General features: G+C 42.1%; 1 protein-coding gene across 1 annotated transcript in view; it reads left to right on the top strand.

Annotated features, from left to right (window-relative positions):
* Positions 1–1,203: 1,203 nt before the first annotated feature.
* OIT3 (oncoprotein induced transcript 3) overlaps positions 1,204–22,793 on the top strand; it is a 24,500-nt gene continuing 2,910 nt past the window's right edge. The window contains exons 1-8 of the mRNA XM_005864686.2: positions 1,204–1,482; positions 5,691–6,065; positions 6,988–7,095; positions 11,580–11,702; positions 12,592–12,714; positions 14,367–14,527; positions 15,987–16,402; positions 21,882–21,981. Coding sequence (XP_005864748.1) covers positions 1,422–1,482; positions 5,691–6,065; positions 6,988–7,095; positions 11,580–11,702; positions 12,592–12,714; positions 14,367–14,527; positions 15,987–16,402; positions 21,882–21,981 — 1,467 coding nt within the window. The 5' untranslated portion in view covers positions 1,204–1,421. The remainder of the gene's footprint in view (positions 1,483–5,690; positions 6,066–6,987; positions 7,096–11,579; positions 11,703–12,591; positions 12,715–14,366; positions 14,528–15,986; positions 16,403–21,881; positions 21,982–22,793) is intronic.

The following is a 22,793-nucleotide window of genomic DNA, read 5'->3' as shown; positions in this document are numbered from 1 at the left end:
GGGCCACAGTAATTTGAATGCCGCTTAGCATAGTAAAAATTATGAAGGTATTATAATGACAAGTTTAAGGACTACTTCCTAAAGATGATAATATTCCTTTCCCAGTCACTAGAAATTTGGTTATTAGGAAAAGAAACAGGTGCGAAGAAATATAGGGACACTAGAAGCCCTGAGTATCTGGTCAAGGTAAAACCAGGAGAGAAAAATTTTGTTTTTTCTCAGATCCTTGTTGAATATAGTATTTAAAAACAAACTAACAAACAGCTTTTCCCTAGCCCTGAAAATTACCTTTTGTAATGTGTGTGCCAATGTTCAGGTGTCCACACTGCGGAATGTCAGGTAGCTGGCAACCTTCAGATCTGTAATCACCAAGGTCATGTCTGGGGCATGTTAATATACAGGTCCTTATGTTTTCTCGCTTTTGTCTAAAAGTGAAACTCTAGTAAACTTTGTCACTTACTTTCCAGTATTGTTAATAATGAGTAGTTTTAGATTTGAAGCCCCTGCCCCTATGTTAGCATGAAAATAGTAAAATAAAAAATACTAAACTATTTTATTTTAGTAGACACTATGAAAGACACTATGAAAGCATAAGGTATTTATTGTTGCCTGAATGGATAAAAGCACAAATTAAACCTTTTTCTCCATGAAGTTTTATAATATATTTTTATTGATTTTTAGAGAGAGAAGAAGGAAGAGGGAGAGAAAGAGAGAAAGATCTATCAGCTGCCTCCTGTCTCCCCCTCTCCCCCCACTGGGGATTAAGCCAGCAACCCAGGCATGTGCCCTGACTGGGAATCAAACTGGCAACCTTTTGGTGCATAGGACAATGCCCAACCAACCAAGCCACACCAACCAGGGCTCTTTAGGAACTTTTGAGACCAAAGACCATAATAAAAGACTTAGGAGCTTGCTTTAAGAGACTATCGTCCCCATTCCACACCTGTTCTTACTACTTTCCTGTGTGCTCTTATAAACTCCTTTCTTAATGACCAGTTCCATGAATTTGGCTCTATCCCCTTCTCATTTAGCACGCAGTGGTATGGCTGCAGCATCATGAAATAAGATTCTGACGTGAGGGGATGTCCCTCATTTAGAACCCCTTCTGGATAAGATACTGAAGGCCGCATTGCAGGGAATTCTTGAGAGAAAACAATAGGAGGATGAGGGGTTGTGAGTATTTTTTCCCTAAAGAAAAATATCAATAAAATAACCCTGTTGACAGTGTAAAGCAATGTTTCTCTCTGGGGTCAAGGCCAGAGCAATGGACGCCTTATCCCACTCATCCTTTTCCTCTGATAAAGCCCCGACCAGTGCTGAAAAGTCTTTCTTCCCCAGGCTTTTGTTTTTAAAGAAGGGGACAGAGGAAAACTGGAATTAAGAGGATTTTCCAGTCGGTGCCTGGTGGCTCATTCAGAAGGATGCCTCAGTTCCTGCTTCTCACCTGCCTCCTCATCACAATTACACCTGCAGCACCAATGGGTGAGTCTAGTATCAAGTACTTGGCATACTGAGCGTTTTGTTGTAGGAAATTGCTGTTATGTACAGGTTACTAAGAGCTAGAATCCAGTATCTACAATACTGGGTCCAGTCATTGATAACCTATGAGCATATATTTTCAGAGAATTGCTGTTTCATGTTCCATTTAGTCCCTTGTCTGGGCAGCCAAAATTTCCATGGATCAGCCATATCCAGCAGCTTTCCACTAGCTAAATATGGCTTGGAGTATGTGTAAAAGGACTTCTAAACTTTTATGTGCAAGGCACTTTTATAGCTACAACTTCAAGAGCAAAACAATGATTTTTAGAGTTAAGGATAGATTTTTTTTTCTTTAATCATTTCCAGGGACTGACTGAAAGCTATAGCCCCATGAAAGGTACAGATCTGGTAAATCAAACTCCGTAGTCTTGACATCTGAAAATAGGACTTTTTGCACAGACTGAGTGAATCGTAAACTGTCTCTCCTCAAGCTTGGCACAAAACTGGCCAACAAGGCAAAGTTGCAGTTCCACTTACTAATAAATGTCTCTCTCCTTTCTCCAATAGAATTTAAGTTCTACTTAGAAGAGAGTGTGAGGGCAGGTTGAGATGGAGAGAACAGTCCTTCTTTTGAGTAGCTCAGTATTTTATTGACCCTGATTTACATCTTCAGAGGAACTCAGGCCTTGCTCTAGCATCTTTATGGATACACATTAAAAATAGGCTTGAAAAAAACCACCAAAACAATAACTCAATACTATCTAATACAGCCGTGGGCAAACTACGGCCCGCAGGCCGGATCCGGCCCGTTTGAAATGAATAAAACTAAAAAAAAAAAAAAAGACCGTATCCTTTTATGTAATGATGTTTACTTTGAATTTATATTAGTTCACACAAACACTCCATCCATGCTTTTGTTCCGGCCCTCCAGTCCAGTTTAAGAACCCATTGTGGCCCTCGAGTCAAAAAGTTTGCCCACCCCTGATCTAATATCTAGTCCATATTCAAATTTCAAAAAAAAAAATAGGCTTGAGCCCCCAAGGACATGAAAACTAAATGTAATGTGGTACCCTGGATGAAATCCTGGAACAGAGAAAGACCAAGGCAAAACTGAAGAAAATCTAAAAAACTATGTACTCGAGTTAATAATAATGTAGCAACATTGGTTCATTGATTGTGGCAAAGGTACCACGTTTGATGTATCATAATAGGGAAACCAGGTGGGGGAGGGGGACTCTTTGTACCATCTTCTCCATTATTCTCTAAGTCTGAAGCTGTTTTAATGGTCTATTTTAAAAAGATGGGGCTGCGCTCAGTTTAATCGCCCTGAATCTGCTGCTAGAACCACCAAGAACCTCTTAAGCAAAAGTCATCCTCCCCGCAACTTCCATTCCCCTTCCCATTCTCTTTCCTTTCATACTCTCCTCAGTGCCTCCTGCACCTCCCAATCATACACCTCTCCCTCCCCAGGCTTCTGACACACACACACACACACACACACACACACACACACACACACACACACTTCCTGCACCTCCCAATCATACACCTCTCCCTCCCCAGGCTTCTAACACACACACACACACACACACACACACACACACACACACACACACACACACTTGGTGCTCAAGGGAGAACTGGGGAAGGAGGGGAAGGGTAGTGGGGGGAGGGTCGGGGAATGCTTGTCCTGGTTGGAGAGGGAAGTGAGAGGAAAGAAGTAGGGAAGGAAAAGGAGAGGAGGTGGGGAAGAGGGAAGCCAAGTGGTTGACGGGGAAGAAGGCAGGGAGGGAGGGAGGCAGAAGGAAGGGGGAGAGAGGGGCTCCAGCACTGAGCCTGATGGGAGGGGCGGCTGGGTGAGGAGGATGTAAGGGTTGGAGGCTCTGGCTCTGCAAACCTCGGAACGAAGGGCGGGACTTGACATTATCTCTCAGCGTTGGGTCACCGTGAGGTGCCGACCCTGGGGGTGCACAGCGGTCCCCTGCGTCCCCGGAGTGGGGACCCCAGAGCGGTGGCCAGCAGGGCGGCTGGCAGGCGAGAGGGCGAAGAGGGAGTTGGGGGGGCGGGCAGAGGGTGCTCCTGACTCGACATTTGAAAGGAACCCACGGGGCTGTTCTTCCTGCAGCGCTTCCATCTGAGGGGTACATATGTCCACAATTTAGGGTGCCATATGCATTGTACCAAGCTCTGTGCTCCACGATGAGAGACTGAACCCAGGAATTAACAGCTGATTAAAGGATGGAAGTGCTGCCTTAAAAGGGGTTGGAGATGAAAAGATGAATGTGTATATTTAATGTTAGAAATATTGGGTGGGTAACTTTTTAAAATATGTCATTTATTTATTTGCAAGGAGATCGTAGGGAAGTTTTTCCTGTTTGTGCCATATCTCCCCTACAACAGGAGAGAAAGCGAATTTTTAACAAACGCCACAAGAAATGACAGTTGAATTTAAGGAAAAACTTTATAATTCATGAAATAGTTATTGAGAGAAGTTTAGGAATGTCTGTAAAAGCCATTACAAGTTGAGTACCTAACCATTTCTTATAAAATTAGAGCCAAGGAAATGAACCAAATATTTCTATGAATTTATGATCACCTGTGAAATTCCCTGAAAACCCACAGCTGGGAGAGCTGATGAAGGAATTTTTCCCTTTTGAGAGGGAGAGAGTCTAAATGAGGACACTTCTTCCCCTGAAGGGGGACAGCAAACTATAAACTAGGGCTCAGTCGGGGTCCCGCAGGGACCTGGTAAAGGAGACGGTTGCTCCTGCCATGGGCAACTCTGCAAATGTGTTATTTCCAGAAAGTGCAGTATCCTAGTTATTTCCTGTCTCAGATGGTCATATGCTCGTTGGCCATTAGCACTAAGCTACACAGTCCTCTATATACGGGTGAAGTTTAGAGAGCAAACTTGAGTTTGAAATGTAGACTGCGAAAATCCAAAATACTTTCTAGACAACTTAGATTTTCTGATCATGGTCCATTTACATTTAATTATTATGCATTGTTTGCTAAAACTGAAATTCCTGCCCACAAAATGTATCAGCCATCATGTGAATTCCCTGTCTACAATATCAGTTAGGTCAGCCTGACATGCATTAAAAAAAACAGTACTCTATGGCTGGTCTCCTTTCTAGGACTTCTGGGTTTTATAGGTTCGTACAGACAATTTGCCTACATTAATTCAATGTTTCTCTGAAACTGAGGGAAGCAGTGAGAATATTGGGGATATTGATGTGTTTGGTCATTAAAATGTTTTTAATGAGACATTTGTCCACGTGCTAAAAATGCATGCTTGAAAATTCTACTCTATTATCCACAGTGATGCCATGGCTAATGGTGAATATATAAAGTTTACAACATTTTCAATAAGCCGATGGAATATAGCCACTTTGAAACTATCTTTGGTAACTACTTGCCAGTATTCTGTGTATTTCAAAGCAGCTGACATGTGCCAGAGGCCTTTTCCTTTTCAGTGGAATGAGTTTTACACATTCGTTATCAAATCAAGCTTCCCGCTAGTGCAAAATTCCATCTTGCCTACAAATGGCCATCCAAATATTTTTTTAAAATTTCCAAAGACTCATCCATTCCTCTCCATTACTGGGTAACTGAACAAAATGCGCTTCCCCATAACAATTTGTTCTTGTTTTTGTAACAGTATACCTAATTCCTCTTCCACAAGCCCAGTCCAGATGTTTGAAAAGTGATATGCATATTTTTCAGTCTTCTTTTCTCCAAACTATAGTTCTCAGCTTCTTCCCCAGTAAATAATTTTAGGCTTCCTTCTAAGTCTGGCCACCTTCCTCTGGATACCAAGTTTGTCCATTACTTTCACAAAGTATAGCCTCCAGGTGTGGACACAATACTCAGAATATTGTCTGACCAGAGCAGGGGTCAATGAGACTGCAACCCTAACCTCCTTGGTTCTGACCAACTCTCTTTCCATCAATTGATTACCATGGATGAAAAACTTAGCCCAGTGCCGACACTGAACCTTAGATAGATTTGAAGTAATTTTAAGAAAAGGCATTTGTGAAACATGTGTAAGTCAGCATGGGGAATCTTAAACAGCTACTTTTTGGAACTTTAGATTATTTCTCTCTGAACCCCAGAAAGCCAAAATGCAGGACCAAGAGGGTGGACCCAGGATGTTGTCTCTGTGATCTGAAATAGCACAAGGTGCCTCTGGGTGTCCTTTTCCTTCCCAGCCCTAGATCCTTGTTCTGCTTACATCAGTCTGAATGAGCCCTGGAGGAACACTGACCACCAATTGGATGAATCTCAAGGTCCACCTCTATGTGACAACCATGTGGATGGGGAGTGGTACCGCTTCACGGGCATGGCGGGGGATGCCATGCCCACCTTTTGCATACCAGAAAACCACTGTGGAACCCACGCACCTGTCTGGCTCAATGGCAGCCACCCTCTAGAAGATGATGGCATCGTGCAACGCCAGGCCTGTGCGAGCTTCAATAGGAACTGCTGCCTCTGGAACACCACGGTGGAGGTCAAGGCTTGCCCTGGAGGCTACTACGTGTATCGTCTGACCAAGCCCAGTGTCTGCTTTCATGTCTACTGTGGCCGTGAGTACCTTCACTGTGCTCTTTATCCTCCCCTGCAAGGCATCAAGGAGAAAAGTGCCATAGGAAATTCAGTTATGGTAGAAACTCAGAGTCCGAATAGCACGGATTTAGGGCCACATATACCTCCAGGTTGTGATTTCTGAGTTCTCTTCTTCAGTTTCTGAAAAATTTCTGGAGACTAGAAAGGGGCTATGCCTTTGATCATTTTTGCTTTATTTTGTCTTCACTCCTTTTGAACAAGTCATTAGAAAATGAAATGTTGATTTAGGTTATCTAAGTAGAGGATTTCCAACATTTTTTGAGTATGGAGAATCCCTTTTTAAATATATATTAGACATCCATGTGATAGCATTGTGCTTAGTATCCATTGATTTTTTTAAAAAATTATATGGGAAGAAGCTACTTTAGGTCAGTAATACTTTTAAATAAATTTTTGTTTTCTCAGTCTCTTCAAATTATATATATTTAAAAAATAGAGTACATAGAAAAGTAGGAGATAATGTTAATTTATTTTTAAAATTTATCTTTATTATTGAAAGTATTACAAATGTCCCCTTTTTCCCCCATTGACTCTCTCCTCCTCACTCCTGTCCCCTCCCAGGCCTTCACCCCACTATTGTCTGTGTCCATGGGTTATGTGATATGAGATAATGTTTATTTAACCCATAGCTCATATTTGTGAGGTATTAGGTTTGCAGAATCTATGGCCAACCAAGGGCCTGTGGATCTGAAGCTGGGAATCATTGATCTAAATGACAAAAGATGTTCCTGGGTGGTGTGTCTTCCCATTGGGTTTATGTAATCCCTGAACAATGAGAGTTCTCTGGGTGTTGGCTAGAAGCTAGTATCCCATGATTGAACTCAGGAATGAGGGTCCTCTGGTCCTAGTCTGTCACAAAAGGTCATCTTTATCCTTCCATAGATTTTTATGACATCTGTGATGAGGACTGCCACGGCAGCTGCTCGGATACCAGCGAGTGCAGGTGCGCTCCAGGGACCGTGCTGGGCCCCGACAGGCAGACATGCTTTGGTAAGAAACTAATCTCGAAGTAGAAACAGACTATTTAAAGATCAAAGGGGCAAATCAAAAACTCTTCCTGACTCAGACCTCCATCGTTTTTCCAGTCTGTGCCTCAGAACACCTGGAATGGTGTTTGCCCTTGTAGTTCATAACTAGAGCTTTAAGCCAGATTTATGGCACGGTTAGGTGTAGTCTAGAATCGTTCTGTGCAATACAGGAGTCCCTGGCCATGAGTGGTTATGGAGCTCTTGAAATAGAGTGACTGAAAAACGGAATTTTAATTTTACTTAATTTTAATTTAAAAACTGATACTTGATTCAGTCATTGAAAAACTGAAAATATTTGGAATAACTTGAGTAGCCAACTGTAAATTTTATGACTCTATACAGATCAAGTATTTCTCATGAAAATTTAGCATCCAAATTGAGACAGGCTATAAGCATAAAATATACACTGGATTTTGAAGACTAGTTTTAAAAATGTAAAATATCTCAATAATTTTAATATTGATTATATATTGAGATGAAACATTATGGACATATTGGATTAAATCAAGTATTTATTAAAATTAATTTTACCATTTTCTTTTAAGAAATGTTTAAATATAACTACAAGAAAGATTTTTAATTACTTGTGTAGCTTGCTTTGTATTTCTATTGGATAGCTTTGGTCTACAATTATCTAAGGACAGACTCCTACAACTTCATTAATATACTTTTGGTTTCTCTGAGTGGCAAGAAAGAGGAGTTGGATTGCTTGTGGGAAATCAAGAGTTGTTTAATTGTTGCTTTGTTGTTGAAAAACCCAAGACTGAAGATCCTTTCTTTTCCCTTTAATGTTATGAATCTTTTTGTATTCAGACTCAAATGGACTTAAAAGAAGTCTAGTGAGAAAGGGGAGGCCTGCCCCACACCTTCTCAAGAAGAACGGTAGCAGGTTAGAATGGGATAGGGAATTAGAGCGAAAGGCATATAAACGGCTTAAGAAAAGCTATTGTTCTTCAGTCTCCTAAATGAGCCCCACTGACCATGCTATGGAGCAGTGGTTCCCAAACTTATTTGGCCTACCACCCCTTTTCCAGAAAAAATATTACTCAGCCCCTGGAAATTAATTTTTAAATTTTAATAGCAGTTACTCATCGCCCCCGAATGTACCTGTGGCCATCACCGCCCCCCTGGATCGCTGCAGCGCCCACCAGGGGGCGGTAGCACCCACTTTGGGAATCACTGCATGGAGCATGTTTAGCCCGCCCACAACAGTTGTCAGCGCTCTTACAAAGTCCATTTTGACTATGTGACTTCATGCTAAAATGTTTGGGTGCAGGAGACAATGGTTCCTGTAATTTCCCCTCTCCCCTCCCACAACACACGCATGGACACACATCTGTTGGAAAATATTTGGCTTTTATTTAAAGGCAGGACTCTTTCATTCATTTCTCTTATTTTTGGTTTTTAAATATAATTGACATACAATATTATGTTAGTTTCATATGTACAACATAAGGATTCGACATTTATATACTTTACAATGTGATCACCACAATACATCTAATTCATTCATTTTTTTGCCTTTATTTTAATATAACTTTGAATAGCTAATATATTTAAACTAGAGGCCCGGTGCACAAAATTCATGCATTCGAGGGGTTCCTCAGCCCAGCCTGCACCCTCTCACAGTCTGGGAGCCCTCAGGGCATGTCCAGCTGATGGTGGGGAGCGGGCCTAACCTGGCAGTCGGACATCCTTAGCGTGCCGCAGAGGTGGGAGAGGCTCCTGCCACTGCCACTGCGCTCCCCAGCTGTGAGCCCAGCTTCTGGCGCACTGACCACTAGGGGGCAGCTCCTGTATTGAGTGTCTTCCCCCTGGTGGTCAGTGCACATCATAGCGACCGGTCATTCTGCTGTTCGGTCAATTTGCATATTAGCTTTTTATTATATAGGATAGTTCCTAAATTAAATAGCACAAAAGGTATACAGTGAAATGTCTAGCTCTCTCCATTTGTCCCATTTCCTCCTCACCCCATTCCAAGTAAACTCTTATATTATTTTCTTACGTGCTTCCAGTGTTTTCTCAGGCAGGTATAAAAATGCAAATATAGATATTAATATCTATTTCCCTCTTTTTTACACCAAAGGTCAAATATCATACACATCATACATGCCTCTTGCTTAACAGTTTATCTTGGACACCTTTGCCTACCAGTACCTAGGGAACAGACCGCAGATCCTACCTGGAGTCTGTCCATCAGTTTCAGGGAGATCATGAATTCCCTGAAATTACAGGCAAAGTTTATGTGCATGTGTCAATTTTCTCCTAGTTTTTATTTTCTCTTTGATGTAATATAGTTTTTATTATTTAGTTTAAATTATGTAATTTTTTTCAGGCAGAGAGAAGAGTATAGGAAAATAATATAACAGATACTCATGTACCCAGATTTGACTATGGTTAAGTTTTTCTCTTTTTTTTAAATAAAATTTTACAGATACAAGTAAAATCATCTCAGTCCATCTCATTTTTCTCTCTCGCCCTCCAGGGGGAGTCAGTGTTTTGAAGTTAGTGTGTGTTCTTCTGGTCCCTGTTTTTATGCTTTTATTATTCATATATGTACCCATAACAATATGTAGCAGTGCTTTGTGTGTTCTTAAAATTAACATAAAAATTATACCTGACCCCATAAAAGTGGAATTGCTGGGGCATAGGATCAAAGTCAGGCTGTAAATAACAACAGACCCCCAAATAACAATGGCTTAAATAACAATGGCTTAAGTAACAATGGCTTAAATAATAGAAGTTCATTTCTCCTTCACATCAAACAATCAGTCTTGAGGTAAGCAAGTCAGCCCTGCCACAGAGGCCCGGCCTGAGCACTTGTGTGGCCACCTCCAGGGGGGCCGCCAGTGCCTCTTACCACCCACTGAAGGTTCTAATCTCATTGACTATATTTTTAACATGTTCAACATGTTTGTTTCTCAATTCTGTCTTATCCTTTTACACACTTATTTTGGTTGCTATCTTTTTAAAAACAACAACAACAACAACAACAACATGTTTTGTTGATTTTTTAAAGAGAGGAAGGCAAAGGGATATATGGAAACATTCGGCTGCCTCCTGCACGCCCCCTACTGGGGATCGAGCCTGCAACTTGGGCATGTGCCCTGACCAGGACTTGAACTAGGGACCTCTTGGTTCATGGGTTGGCACTCAACCACTGAGCCACACCAGCTGGGCAACTATCCTTCCTTTTATCTGTTTGATGATTTTTTAAAATCCTCGTATTATGGATTTTTCTGGATCATTTTGTTTATCTCCAATCCAAAGCCCCTTGTTTGTTATCTTGCCAACTCTCTCTTATAGGAAATTATTTCCTCATGGTTAGTATTTCATGGCAAACCATTTTCTGATGTAATTGTTGTTTTCGGGGCAGTGGGTGGGGAGATTCTATTCTTATCACTGAGTTTATGGAAGTTTTACTGCAGAACAGTTTTCCAAATGCTCTGTCAGGCATCACAGAAACTTCACAGTCCAGGCCAAGTTTTACATCCATTTCTGGCTGCAATATCCCCACACCATGTGGGAAGTGTAAGTTCACACGTCAGCCCTGGCAGGACTGGGCGTGGGGCTCCCGCGGTTTCTGGAGGCTTTTTCTCTCCTAGAGCTTCAGGCCGAGAGCTTCCTTACTGCCTCCCTGGGCCTCGCAGCAAATGCTTCTCCCCAACTCACTATGGGGATACCTCTGCCAGGGTCCCGGACAGGGTCTCAGTTCCTGCTCATCTCCGCCCCTGGGCCCAAGGCCATGCTTCCTGCCACCTCGGGGGTGTTTAAACCGCGCTCCCTGGCTTAGGTCCTATGTCCCAGCCATGACAAAGTTAGCTCCCACGCTTCCTTTTCTTTTGTTTGTAGAAGGAAGGGGGTCGACATTTATTGCCAGTTGTGCATTTTTTTATGGCAAGAGTCCCTTCTTTCATCAGATCCTTACAATGACTTAACAATCATGAAGTACAATGTGAGAATATTCCAACATTTAAGAGAGATTTCGAGGGCAGTTGCTCATGTATGGCGAAGACTGCCTCAGAAATGTTGTCAGATATTTTCTTCTGCAATGTACGTTCCTTTAATGCCTTTAGAACATGGTTTGATTTATAAGTTTTTATTTATTTGGCAAATCTTCAGGAGCTCTTTGGAGAAAGTGAGATTCTCACCAATGCAAATAAATAGGTGAACGTAGGCGACAAAAGGAACTTTATTTCCCACAGTTTTGCCCTTAGGAGGGAATTGGCGAGGGCGTAGGTGCCTTCTGCTTCAGCAGAGGGCAGATGGACAAATAACTTGGTTGAGGAGCCCTGGTTGATAGAAGTGATTGTACTGGATCTCAGCGAGGGGGTTGGGCTGTGGGAAGTGTATCAGCAGGAACTGAAAAGATGTGGAGATTCTGCTAAGGGGGTTGAGAGTTTAAGTTGCTCAGCACCATGTACATGGTGTGTTTCTTTTCTACAGATGAAAATGAATGTGAACAAAACAATGGTGGCTGTAGTGAGATCTGTGTAAACCTCAAAAATTCATATCGCTGTGAGTGTGGGGCTGGCCGTGTGCTAAGAAGTGATGGCAAGACTTGCGAAGGTGAGAATGGGTAAGAAGGATTCAAATCGAGAGCCCAGGCCATTGGCTTATTCTCTGCTGCCCATGAAACTGCCCAGTGTCAGAAGAGAGTAACAGTGCGGCTGTGTAAGGGAATGACAGAGGGGTTCATCATCGTCAAGGATGCTTGCAGATGGAAGTCACTGTTAACTTTGTCTCCAAGGTTTCACAAAAGGGAGTTGCATTTTGCAAGAGGTAAAGAGCCACATATTTGGAAAATAAAACTGGGTATTCTGTGTTTCTCAAACTTTAATGTGCCCACAAATCACCTGGGTTCTTGTTAGAATGCAGATTCTGGTTTAGTAGGTCTGGGATTGGGCCAAGACATTTCTAAATAACTAACTTCAAGGTGACACCTATGCTTTGACTCCAAGGAGCACACCGGGAGTAGCAAGGTAATAGAGGCGGGTAACATAACAAGTGGTTTCGAGCAGCGATGGGGATACAGAAGGACTGGTGATCCAACCAACTGGCAAGAACTCCGATCCATCTAGCTGGTCCAATCAAATTCTATTCTGTTCCTTTTACACCAATAATACTCTCATAGAATTTTGAATTGAGCAAACTAAATATTACAGCAATTAAGAAATGACTTTCCCCCAAACATAGTAACCATTAAAATACAGACAAATCCAGATTGAAGGGAATTCTACAAAATGACCAGCTTAAGTGTGTAGAGCTGTGGGTATTGTAAGATTGCTCTTTGTAGCTATAACATTTAATACCCGTATTTTGTGGGCTTTCCTACATGTCTCAGTGATACTGTGACGAGTTAGGTTAAGCCCCAATGCAAAGTGCCATCCCAAGAACCAGAATTTCGGGGAAAAGAGGGCTCCAAGATCATCCCCTTTTCTTTTGGTTTTTATTGCAGACATTGAAGGATGCCACAACAGCAATGGCGGCTGCAGCCATTCTTGCCTTGTGACTGAGCAGGGCTATCAGTGTGAATGTCCGCGGGGCTTGGTGCTGTCTGAGGACAACCACACTTGCCAAGGTAGTACTTGCAGGGATTGACCTCTGCTCTGATTCATGCTTCCTCTCCCCGTCCCATCTCCCTGCCTTCCTCACCCAGATGTGTCAAGATTCTCATCTTTTAGAACGCCAGCTCTTTCAGCAGTGTGTGTTCCTGCATCTTCATCCTGGAAACATTCAAAAGAGAAAAGACCTAAGAAAAGATTACAAAAAAACAAAACAAAACAATTTTACTTTGCTTTTTTAAAAAGTGTGGTGAAAAATATATAACAGAAAATGTACCATTCAAACCAATTTTAAGTGTATAGTTCAGTAGTGTTAAGTATATTCACAGTGTTGTGTAACACATCTCCAGAACTTGTCCACCTTGCAAATCTGCAACTCTACACCCATTTAATAACTTCCCATTTCCCTCTCCCCCAGCATACAGTATTTGTCTTCTTGTGACTGACTTATTTCACTTAGCATAGTGGCCACAAGGTTCATCCATGTTGTAGCATATGACAGGATTTCCTTCCTTTATACGGCTGAATAATATTCCATTGTATGGATATACCACATTTGTTTACTCAGTCATTCATGGATGGACATTTGGGTTGCTTCTACCTCCTGATCATTGTGAATGGTGCTGCTATGGATGTGGGTGTGCAAATATCTTTTTGAGATCCTGCTTTTCATTCTTTTCGATGAATACCCAGAAACGGGATTTCTAGATCATTCGGTTTCCTTTGCTTTTTCATCTTTGATTTTTTCCCCTCTAATTTCTGTTACTAATTGTAAGACTAATAATCAATTTAGACGTGTAAGACATCGGTGCAGTTCTTCTGTTTTCTAGCAGATTATTGGGCTGTGAAACTAAGTGGAAAGCCCTAGAGAACTGATTCTTCTCCCTGCATTTACAATACGAGCCTCAATAATCCTCTGAGAACTGTTTTCTGGAAATCTGGTTATTTCTGTCCAGAACATTATTTTATTCATCCAGCAAATATTTAATGAGCAACTATCTCTGACTTTTTTTTACTATACCATTTGTTATGGTATGTCCTCAAATATTGATATTCTCCTCAGATATTTCCAGACGGTACCCATACATATTCCTTTTAGGGTATTTGTAGAGTTGGAAGAAGTGAACATGGGAACACTGAGGAAAAGCAACATTTTTATATTCAGTGCAAGTGCAATTTATAGCCAGAGTTATGGTTTACTGAACAGTACAAAGACAATTTAGAACTCCTCCCCAAGTGCACCAACACTGCTTTTATTACCTGTTTTATGGAGCAGTAATTAACAGTAAAGTCAAAGCAGGACCATTATATAATTTAAGCCTGTATCCAAGCAGTCGTTTTCTGAATTGCCAATAAATTGTGTTTGTGCTAAAAGTTAATCCTCCAGGTGCCTCAGTTCATGGAGTTATGCTAGCCATTCTTTGAAATGTCTGTCGAATTGAAACTTGAACATACTAGTTCCTCATTTGGGAGATAATATACTCAGGAGCATTATTTGACCACAGCTTTGGGAGTTAAGAGTCCTGGTTTTATTCACCAACTTGTTTCAAGCCTCATAGATTTCCTTGAGGATAGAACAAAAAGCTGAAGCTGCATGATGGTGAAATTAATTCTTCTAGAAGCCTTCCCTCAGGTTCTCGGTTCTAACAGCAGCCCCTTTCTGCCGCAGTCCCCGTGTTGTGCAAGACCAACACCATCGAAGTGAGCGTCCCCAGGGACCTGGTGGGCGGGCTGGAGCTCTTCCTGACCAACACCTCCTGCCGAGGAGTGTCCAATGGCACCCACGTCAACATCCTCTTTTCCCTCAAGACGTGTGGCACCGTGGTCAATGTAGGTTCCTCCTGGAGGACACTGGGGAATGACCAAAAGCCGGTCGTTGGGGAGGTAGTTGACAGAGGTATGCGGTACGGCTTGTCTGAGAGGAGCTATTTCCATATGAAAGAATGGATTTCAAAAAATCTAATGCCACTCATTTAACAAATCTATTATTGCGCATGTGCTGTGGTCCTGGCACCATGGGGATAGAAAGTTAAAACAAATTCTACTATTTCTGTTCTCAAATTGCCTGACCTCCAACATGCGTAGACATTGTCCTGAGTGCATCAGCACCGGTATTGTCTCACATGAAGAAAGCGACTGGTACACATGGTGGTCCATTTATGAGGCAGCAATGAGTCCAAGTATTGAACCACGTGGAGGCAAAAGGTTTGCACTTTCACCCAGGAATCTGTGCACATCCCTCTGCTGGGGAGCCTAAGGGATATGAAATAAAGATTCCTGGTTTTTAGAAACATATACAGTAGTATTGAGATGACAATACACAAGAAATATAAAAAAAGAGATAGTGATCCAGGTGAGAGGGGCTGTAGGAAGCCAGAAAGGGACAGACCCTGGAGCAGCCAAGACAAGTAGGATTTGAACTGGGGCAGAAGCATGAGTGTGGTTGACACGTGGTTGACAGGCGGAGAGCAGAAGAACGGGCATTTCAGGTGGGAAACAAATGAGCCAGTCCCAGAGACGGGAATCCCTACGCTTATGCAGGGCACTGGGGCCTGACTGGCAAGGAATTCATTTTGGGAGAGAAAACGAAGAGAGATGCTCCCAGAGATCTGCCATGTGCGCTAGGGTGAGGACTTGGGGTTCAGCAGGCCCTGTCGTGATGACATCAGACGTGTGCAGGAAGGAGGGAAAAGAGGACCTGGATCCTGGGGAGCAGTGCAGAGGCCCTTGTCATCATTTAGTTAAACAAGTGGTTTTTTATTGAATCTGATGAAGAAAAAATCAGAGCGCTAATAAGACCTGGGGTGAGATATGGAGATGTTCCAGGAGAAGGCGGTCCCACGTTAGGCAAGTTGTGTTTATTCTATCTGTGCACAATAGCATGGAAATGCCCCGTGAGGCGCCAGACGAGGCTGGACATAAAGAACTGAAAATCAAGTAGCAGCTGAAGTTCTGCGTGTGGATGAGGTCAGCACCAGGTTGTGCTGCAGCAGGATCACCAGGTCTAGACTTACAGAAAAAGTAACACACAGAAGCTGCTCTCTCCTAAAACATACGAGCTTTGAATTTGCTGACTCTGCATAGCTCGGGTTTTCTGAGTAATATTTCAAAGGAATGTGTGGGTTGACCACGAAGTAGTATGCAAAAAATTATTAAAAGCTTCAGGCTTCAGCAACCAAATTTCTAATGTGTTTTGAGGTTTGGAGATTGTTATGATTAAGAGGAGGGGGGGAAAACTGTAGAAATGAATGTAAAATCTCGTTCCTCTCTTCGCCCTGGCCTGGCTCAGGTGGTAAATGACAAGATTGTGGCCAGCAACCTTGTGACAGGTCTACCCAAGCAGACCCCAGGGAGCAGCGGGGACATCATCATCCGAACCAGCAAACTGCTGATCCCTGTGACCTGCGAGTTCCCGCGCCTGTACACCATTTCCGAAGGATACGTTCCCAACCTTCGAAACGCCCCGCTGGAAATCATGGGCCGCAGTCACGGCATCTTCCCGTTCACTCTGGAGATCTTCAAGGACCACGATTTTGAAGAGCCTTACCGGGAAGCGTTGCCCACCCTCAAGCTTCGAGACTCCCTCTACTTTGGCATTGAGCCCTTGGTGCACGTGAACGGCTTGGAAAGCTTGGTGGAGAGCTGTTTTGCCACCCCCACTTCCAAGATCGACGAGATCCTGAAGTATTACCTTATCCGGGATGGGTAATTATGCTGCTTAAACCAGTTATTATTCCCAGTTCACATCCAACCTCTAAGTGCACCAGTATACTCAGTCATTTCCCAGAATGGCTCAGCGCACTTGCAAGCTCTTAATTAATTAATTCAGAAACCGTTTATTGACATTTTGGAGGTGGAAACTGGTGAGGGAGAGGAGAGTCAAAAATGACTCCATGGGATCTGGCTCAGATGGCCACCTAGATGCCATCAATCAAGACAAGAGGATATAAGTAGAAAAGCAGATTTGAGGTTAAAATACTGAGTGTGATAATTCTAAATAACAATATTGAATTGTAAACGCCAGGAGGATGCACAGGACGAGAAGTTCAGGGGGCATTGGGAAGTGCCTATCAGTTAGACCCAGGAACAAGGTCAGGACCAGAGATAAAAGAGAGAATCACCCTGTTTGTGATCAAAACTGTGGGATTGATTAACCTGCTCAGAGAGAGCAGAACGTGAGTGCCAGGTGGGGGCTGACAAGTGCGAGGGGATGAGGAACTGGAAGCAGCCAATGTAGACGCCTCTTTTAAGACGCTGGTTTGATGAAGAAGTAGTTGGTAGCTTTTAGGAGACGAAAGATCAAGCAAATGTACTTTTGTTAGCTTGCTTTATACAAAGGAGACTTCCATATTTCCTAATGCTCCTTGGATTAAGAACCGTGTGTGTCTCAAGGTATCATTGGAAGCTCAGCAGTTATCACACCCGTTGCTCACATTCCCAGGGTGTGCGCACTGAAACCCACACTCAGAGTGGCAGCTCATCAGTGTCCTCCTTGTCCTCACGTCAGGGGGCATATCTCAGGCAGGTTGGGAGCTGCAGCGTAAAGGGAAATGGCCCAGTAAGATCGCAGCAGTGTGCCTCCTGCCGTGCACATCACTACCTGGCCCAATAGACCCTTGGAAACATCTGCTTTGCCTTTACTTCTCCACATCTCTCACCACTGCTGCTAACAATCTCTTGCTAAGGGATTTTCAACTGAGAAACTAAAAAAAAATCCCAGCCCTAACCAGTTTGGCTCAGGGGATAGAGTGTCGGCCTGTGGACTGAAGGGTCCCAGGTTCGATTCCAGTCAAGGGCATGTACCTTGGTTGCAGGCACATCCCCAGTAGGGAGTGTGCAGGAGGCAGCTGATCAATGCTTCTCTCTCATTGATGTTTCTAACTATCTCTCTCCCTTCCTCTCTGTAAAAAATCAATAAAATATAAAAATAAAAAAAAAGCCCAGTTGGTGTGGCTCAGTGGTTGCATGTCAACCAGGCAATCATGGTTCAATTCCCAGTCAGGGCACAAGCCCAGGTTGCAGGCTTGATCCCCAGTAAGGGGCATGCAGGAGGCAGCTGATCAATGATTCTCTCTCATCATTGATGTTTCTCTCTCTCTCTCCCTCTCCCTTCCTCTCTGAAATCAATAAAAATATATTTAAAAATAATAATAACAAAGCCCAAACCTCATTCTCTCTATTCCACTCTTACTGACTTAATTCCAGCCCTCATTATCTTTCAAGGGGACAGCTAATACAGCCACCTAACAGCACAGCCTCCTAAATCTCAGGGTCCCTGGGTAGCCAGTCAAAAGGAAAACACACAGATTGTCACACCCCTGCTGAAAACTTTTTAATGGCTCTTGATTTCCTTTGGTTGGTAACTGTTTACCAGAGGGAATGCTCTGGCTTCAGACTCCTGCCGTCCCCTTGGCTGCTTTTAGAGGATGGAAATCTGTCATTCTGAGCTGCTGTGGACCCAGTGGCAGGTCTCACAGGGACCCACAGTCTTTCGGATTTATTGCCATCTTAGAGTGATCGCCAGAAAGTTTTAAAAGGAAAAGTAGAAGTATCCTTTTTTATTTATTTTTTTTAGTCACATATTCAATGCTATGTAGATTAGGGAATTGATTTCCTTTCAGGAGAAGAGTGGATTTTGGCTCCTTTTTGATTTTTTTTACAGTTTTATTGGAGTACTATTGGCATACAATAAATACACATATTTAAAGTGTACAGTTTGTATATATTCATGAAGCTATGACTACCATCAAAATAGTGAGCATTTCCCTAACATCAAGAGTTCTCTTCTGCCTCATATTTCCTTTGCAAAAATAAATGTAAAATCATTCCTCACTTACTGGGAAAACATGTAATCTGCAACCTCAATTAAGCTTGTGAAGTTTATTAATATATTCATTATTCAGACTCTCAGTTAAGGACATCTTTTAAAATTCAGACAGTTCTAAGAAGCTGTGCTACTTAATTTTCCAGCCCTCAGTGCATACAAAGCAGAAAAAAGAAAGCTGTGGAAGAAATTAAAATGCTTAAAAAGTAGAAGGCAAGAACTCAAAGACACAGCTGTGTAGGCCAATTTAGTAAACAGGCAAACAGTCCCATCTCCAGAACAGTAATGGGACTACAGTAATGGGGCACATGAGATAATCCCTCAAAATAAAATCCTGGTCTCAGCGTGGCTCACTGTGCTCCCCCTCTGACCTCTACCCTCTCCAGTTTCTGCTCAGGCCAAAGGGAACTGTGAGCAAGTCCCAAACTCTATTGTTCCTCACACCCTCCTGCCTCTGCGCCTGCTCTTTCCTCTGCCTGCAGTCTTCTTTCTTCCTGTGTGATTTTTACTGGTCCTTCACGATTCAGCAAGGTTACTTCCTCCATGAAGCCTTCCTGGATTCCTTCCAACCTGACTAGAAACCATCCTTCCTTCTACTTCTGCCTCAATGCCTAGCCTACAGTGAGGATCACTGAATATTTGCATAATGAATTATTTTTTTTAAATGTTATTTTCCATCTCCATTTATCTCCCCTTTGCCTTCTTCTGCCTCTTCCCACACCCCCTTCCCTCTGACAATCACCATACTGTTGTCTGTGTTCATGAGTCTCTCTTTGTTTTTGCTTAATTTCTTCACCTTTCTCACCCAGCCCCCCAACCTCCCTCCCCTCTGACAGTAATCAGTCTGTTTTCTGTAACTATGAAGTCTAATGAGTCTTTGAATAAGTATTTATCATAATAGTGCAGAGCCCTTAAATAAACATAATGTAGTTTACTTACACTTATAAATTGTTTGATGATTCATTGTCCTCAGCTTAAATTTAAATGAGGCTGGTTTCCCCTGATATTTAACACACGACTCACCTCCCTCTAGTTTGAGTTGATATATGCTCTGAGAATGCAAAATAATTTCACACCAGCCTAGGCAAAGTAGAATTAGAAAGTTAATCTCCAGAAAAAGATTCTATTGAATTCCAAAATCAAATATTGGGCAACTTTTGGATGATCAATTTCTTTGGGTTGTCAGATATCATTGGTCTTTCTTTTAGCACATGAACTTAAAGCTGATAGGACTAGCGTTATCTAATCACAATAAACACCAAATCAAGAGCCAGAATTTGTCCTGGGTCTTATCTGCAATGTGTTACCCAGAAATAGCTCTTTCTGCCTCATTTTCTCTCTTAAGGAAAAAGTGTAGTATGTTTATTTATTTTTAAATTTAATAGTATATTTTATTCAACCAAGTTTCTCCAAAATATTACTATTTCAACATCTAATCAATAAAAAATGTATTAGTGATTATTTTACTTAGACTGCTAAGTCTTTGAAATCTAGTGTATATTTACACTATAAATACATCTCAATTCATTTTTATTTTGTGGTTGTTTTTTTTTTGGTTAATCCTCACCTGAGTATATATAATTTTCAATTGCTTTTTTGTGTTGTTGTTTTTTCATAGAGAGTGGGGGGAGAGAGGAGGAGAGAGAAAGAGAAAGAAACATCAACATGAGAGAGCCGCATCAACTGCTTGCCTCTTGCACACACCCCAACAAGGAGTGGAGAGTGAGCCTGCAACCCAGGAACATGTTTTTGACTGGGAATCAAACTAGTGACCCTTCAGTGGGCAGGCTAATGCTCTAACCACTAAGAACACCGGCCAGGGCTATTTTATTTTATTTTTATAATTGATTTTAGAGAGAGAGAAAAAGGGAGAGAGACAGAGAGAGAGAAACACCAATTTGTTGTTCCACTTAGTTATGCCTTCATTGGTTGATTTTTGTATGTGCCTTGACCAGGGATCGAACCCGTAACCTTGATGTATCAGGACAATGCTCTTACCAACTAAGCTACCTGGCCAGGGCCTTTATTTTTTTATTCCCAATTTCCCAGCCCCCTACTACTTTCAGATAAAGAAAATTTGAAAATGCTGAAACACTTAGTGAAAGTGCCATTTTAATATTGTTACATTATTATAATAAATATTGGACTATAAGCTTTTGATTTCATAGACCATATTATTCATCTTTATATCCTCTGCAGCACCCAGCAGAGTGTATTGCACAGATTAGATGTGCAATAGGATTTATTAGGGAACATAATTAGAAGATGATAAAAATTAATTTCACCTAAGAAAAATGAAAATTAACACAAGAAATAATAGAAACTCATTATATGTTTAGGTCCTCTTCAATTCAGAGGCATAAGATAGTCATAGAAATACAAGTCAAGATGCCTTGTTTCTAAACACTTTTATTGGGCTTTTTCACTGCACTGAAAGAGCAATTAGCAATTCCTAGAAAGTGGCCTGTCAGCACAAGGAGCAGGTATCCAGTTTCACGGGCTTTTCATCTGATCCCCCCTGGCCTGGTAGACAGGAACTATTAGGTATCCAAAAGAAGAAAAATATACTTATAAAAAGAAAGTTCACTTAGACTTCATAATGGAAAAGATAATACAAGTCTGACCCTTAGCCTTTCATCTTCAAGGAGAAAAGGTTCGTAATGCTAAACCTTGGCCTCAAACTGGAGAATCCATAATACTTATTTTCCCCCAGCTAACCCTGAGGTGAGCCTGAGTTCACTTTAAGCAGTAGATCTGAGAATAAAACCCCAAAACCCTGCCAAGCTACAACTTAGTATTAAATTTGGGAAGAAGAATTAAAACAACTTGGAAGTGAATGACTTTTCCCCAATAGAACCAGTTATTTATTCTCTAAGAAACTTGGATCTTTATGCAGCTCTTTGATGCATGAATTGGGGTAGGCTCACCCTTGAATTCCCTTCAGGGGTGACTATCTATTAGGTACTCATAAATATTTATGAAATCTAAAGAAAGGCCTTCTCAAACCAATAATAAAGTATGGGAATGCAGAATTCCTTGAACATATTACGGATGAAAATACAAAAGGTACCTTTGAAATAAATACTGTTGCTGTTGCTAATACTTCAGTACACTGACTTAACAGGAGGTCCTTGTGCCCAGTTTGTGGGTACAGTGACTGACAGCTGGGACAGACAGTGCTAATGAGCAGGGCTGGGTCTGAAGGGAATTTCCTTTTTCCTTCATTCTCAAAAAGCTTGAGCGCAGCCCAGCCTCCTCCACCCAGTTTCCCTCTCCTTGGACCAAACACGTTGGCCTGGGTTGTTTTTCCACCACTGCTTAAGCAATCAAGTCTTACGTGCCACCCTGCCCTACTTTCAGCTGTGTTTCAGATGACTCCGTGAAGCAGTACACATCACGGGATCACCTAGCAAAGCACTTCCAGGTCCCTGTCTTCAAGTTTGTGGGCAAAGACCACAGGGTAAGCTGAACCCCACCCCACCCCCCACCCACTACCTGAGCTTTCCCTCTTAATATCCCAACTCGGTGACATTCTCTGAGCCACAGTTATCATCTGCATTTCCTCTATGAAAAATGCTGTAAAGTTGGCCATCTAGAAGCTTAGCACCTTCATTAATGTCATACTTATCTGCCCCTCCCAATAAAATAGCTGTGTTTGTTCAAAGAAGGTACTATATGATCACAATTTTAAATCCTTGTGGGCAGGTATGGGTGAAAAAGCCTGTGTGGTGGTCACATGGCAAAAAATATGGACAGGAAATTCACAGAAAACACAAACAGTGAAATACTCAGTGAAAGTAGTACTTAAAATGCCAATTAAAACCATTATAAGACTCTATTAATACATATTAGTCTATAAAATTATAAATCACAACACACTAAATTATAAAAAGTATACAGTGGCCTTATAAATTGGTACACTTTCTGGAAAGTTACCTGACAATATTTAATAACTAGAAGCCCAGTGCACAAAATTCATGCACTTGGGGGGGGGGGGCCCAGCCTCGGGGGATGTGTGACTGACGTCACATGGCTTAAGCTACAGTTGGACATCCTTAGTGCTGCCGTGGAGACAGACTGCTGCACTTGCCAGCCATGAGCCTGGCTTCTGGCTGAGCGGTGATCCCCTTGTGTGAGCATACTGACACCAGGGGGCAGCTCCTGCATTGAGCGTCTGCCCCCTGGTGGTCAGTGTGTGTCATAGCGACTGGTCATTCCACCATTTGATCGATTTGCATATTAGCCTTTTATTATATAGGACTAGAGGCCCGG

The sequence above is a fragment of the Myotis brandtii genome, unplaced genomic scaffold (assembly GCF_000412655.1).
Source record: "Myotis brandtii unplaced genomic scaffold, ASM41265v1 scaffold190, whole genome shotgun sequence".
NCBI classification, from domain to species: Eukaryota; Metazoa; Chordata; class Mammalia; order Chiroptera; family Vespertilionidae; genus Myotis; species Myotis brandtii.
The sequence above is the reverse complement of the archived record's forward strand: the minus strand, read 5'-3'. Positions and strand labels throughout refer to the sequence as shown.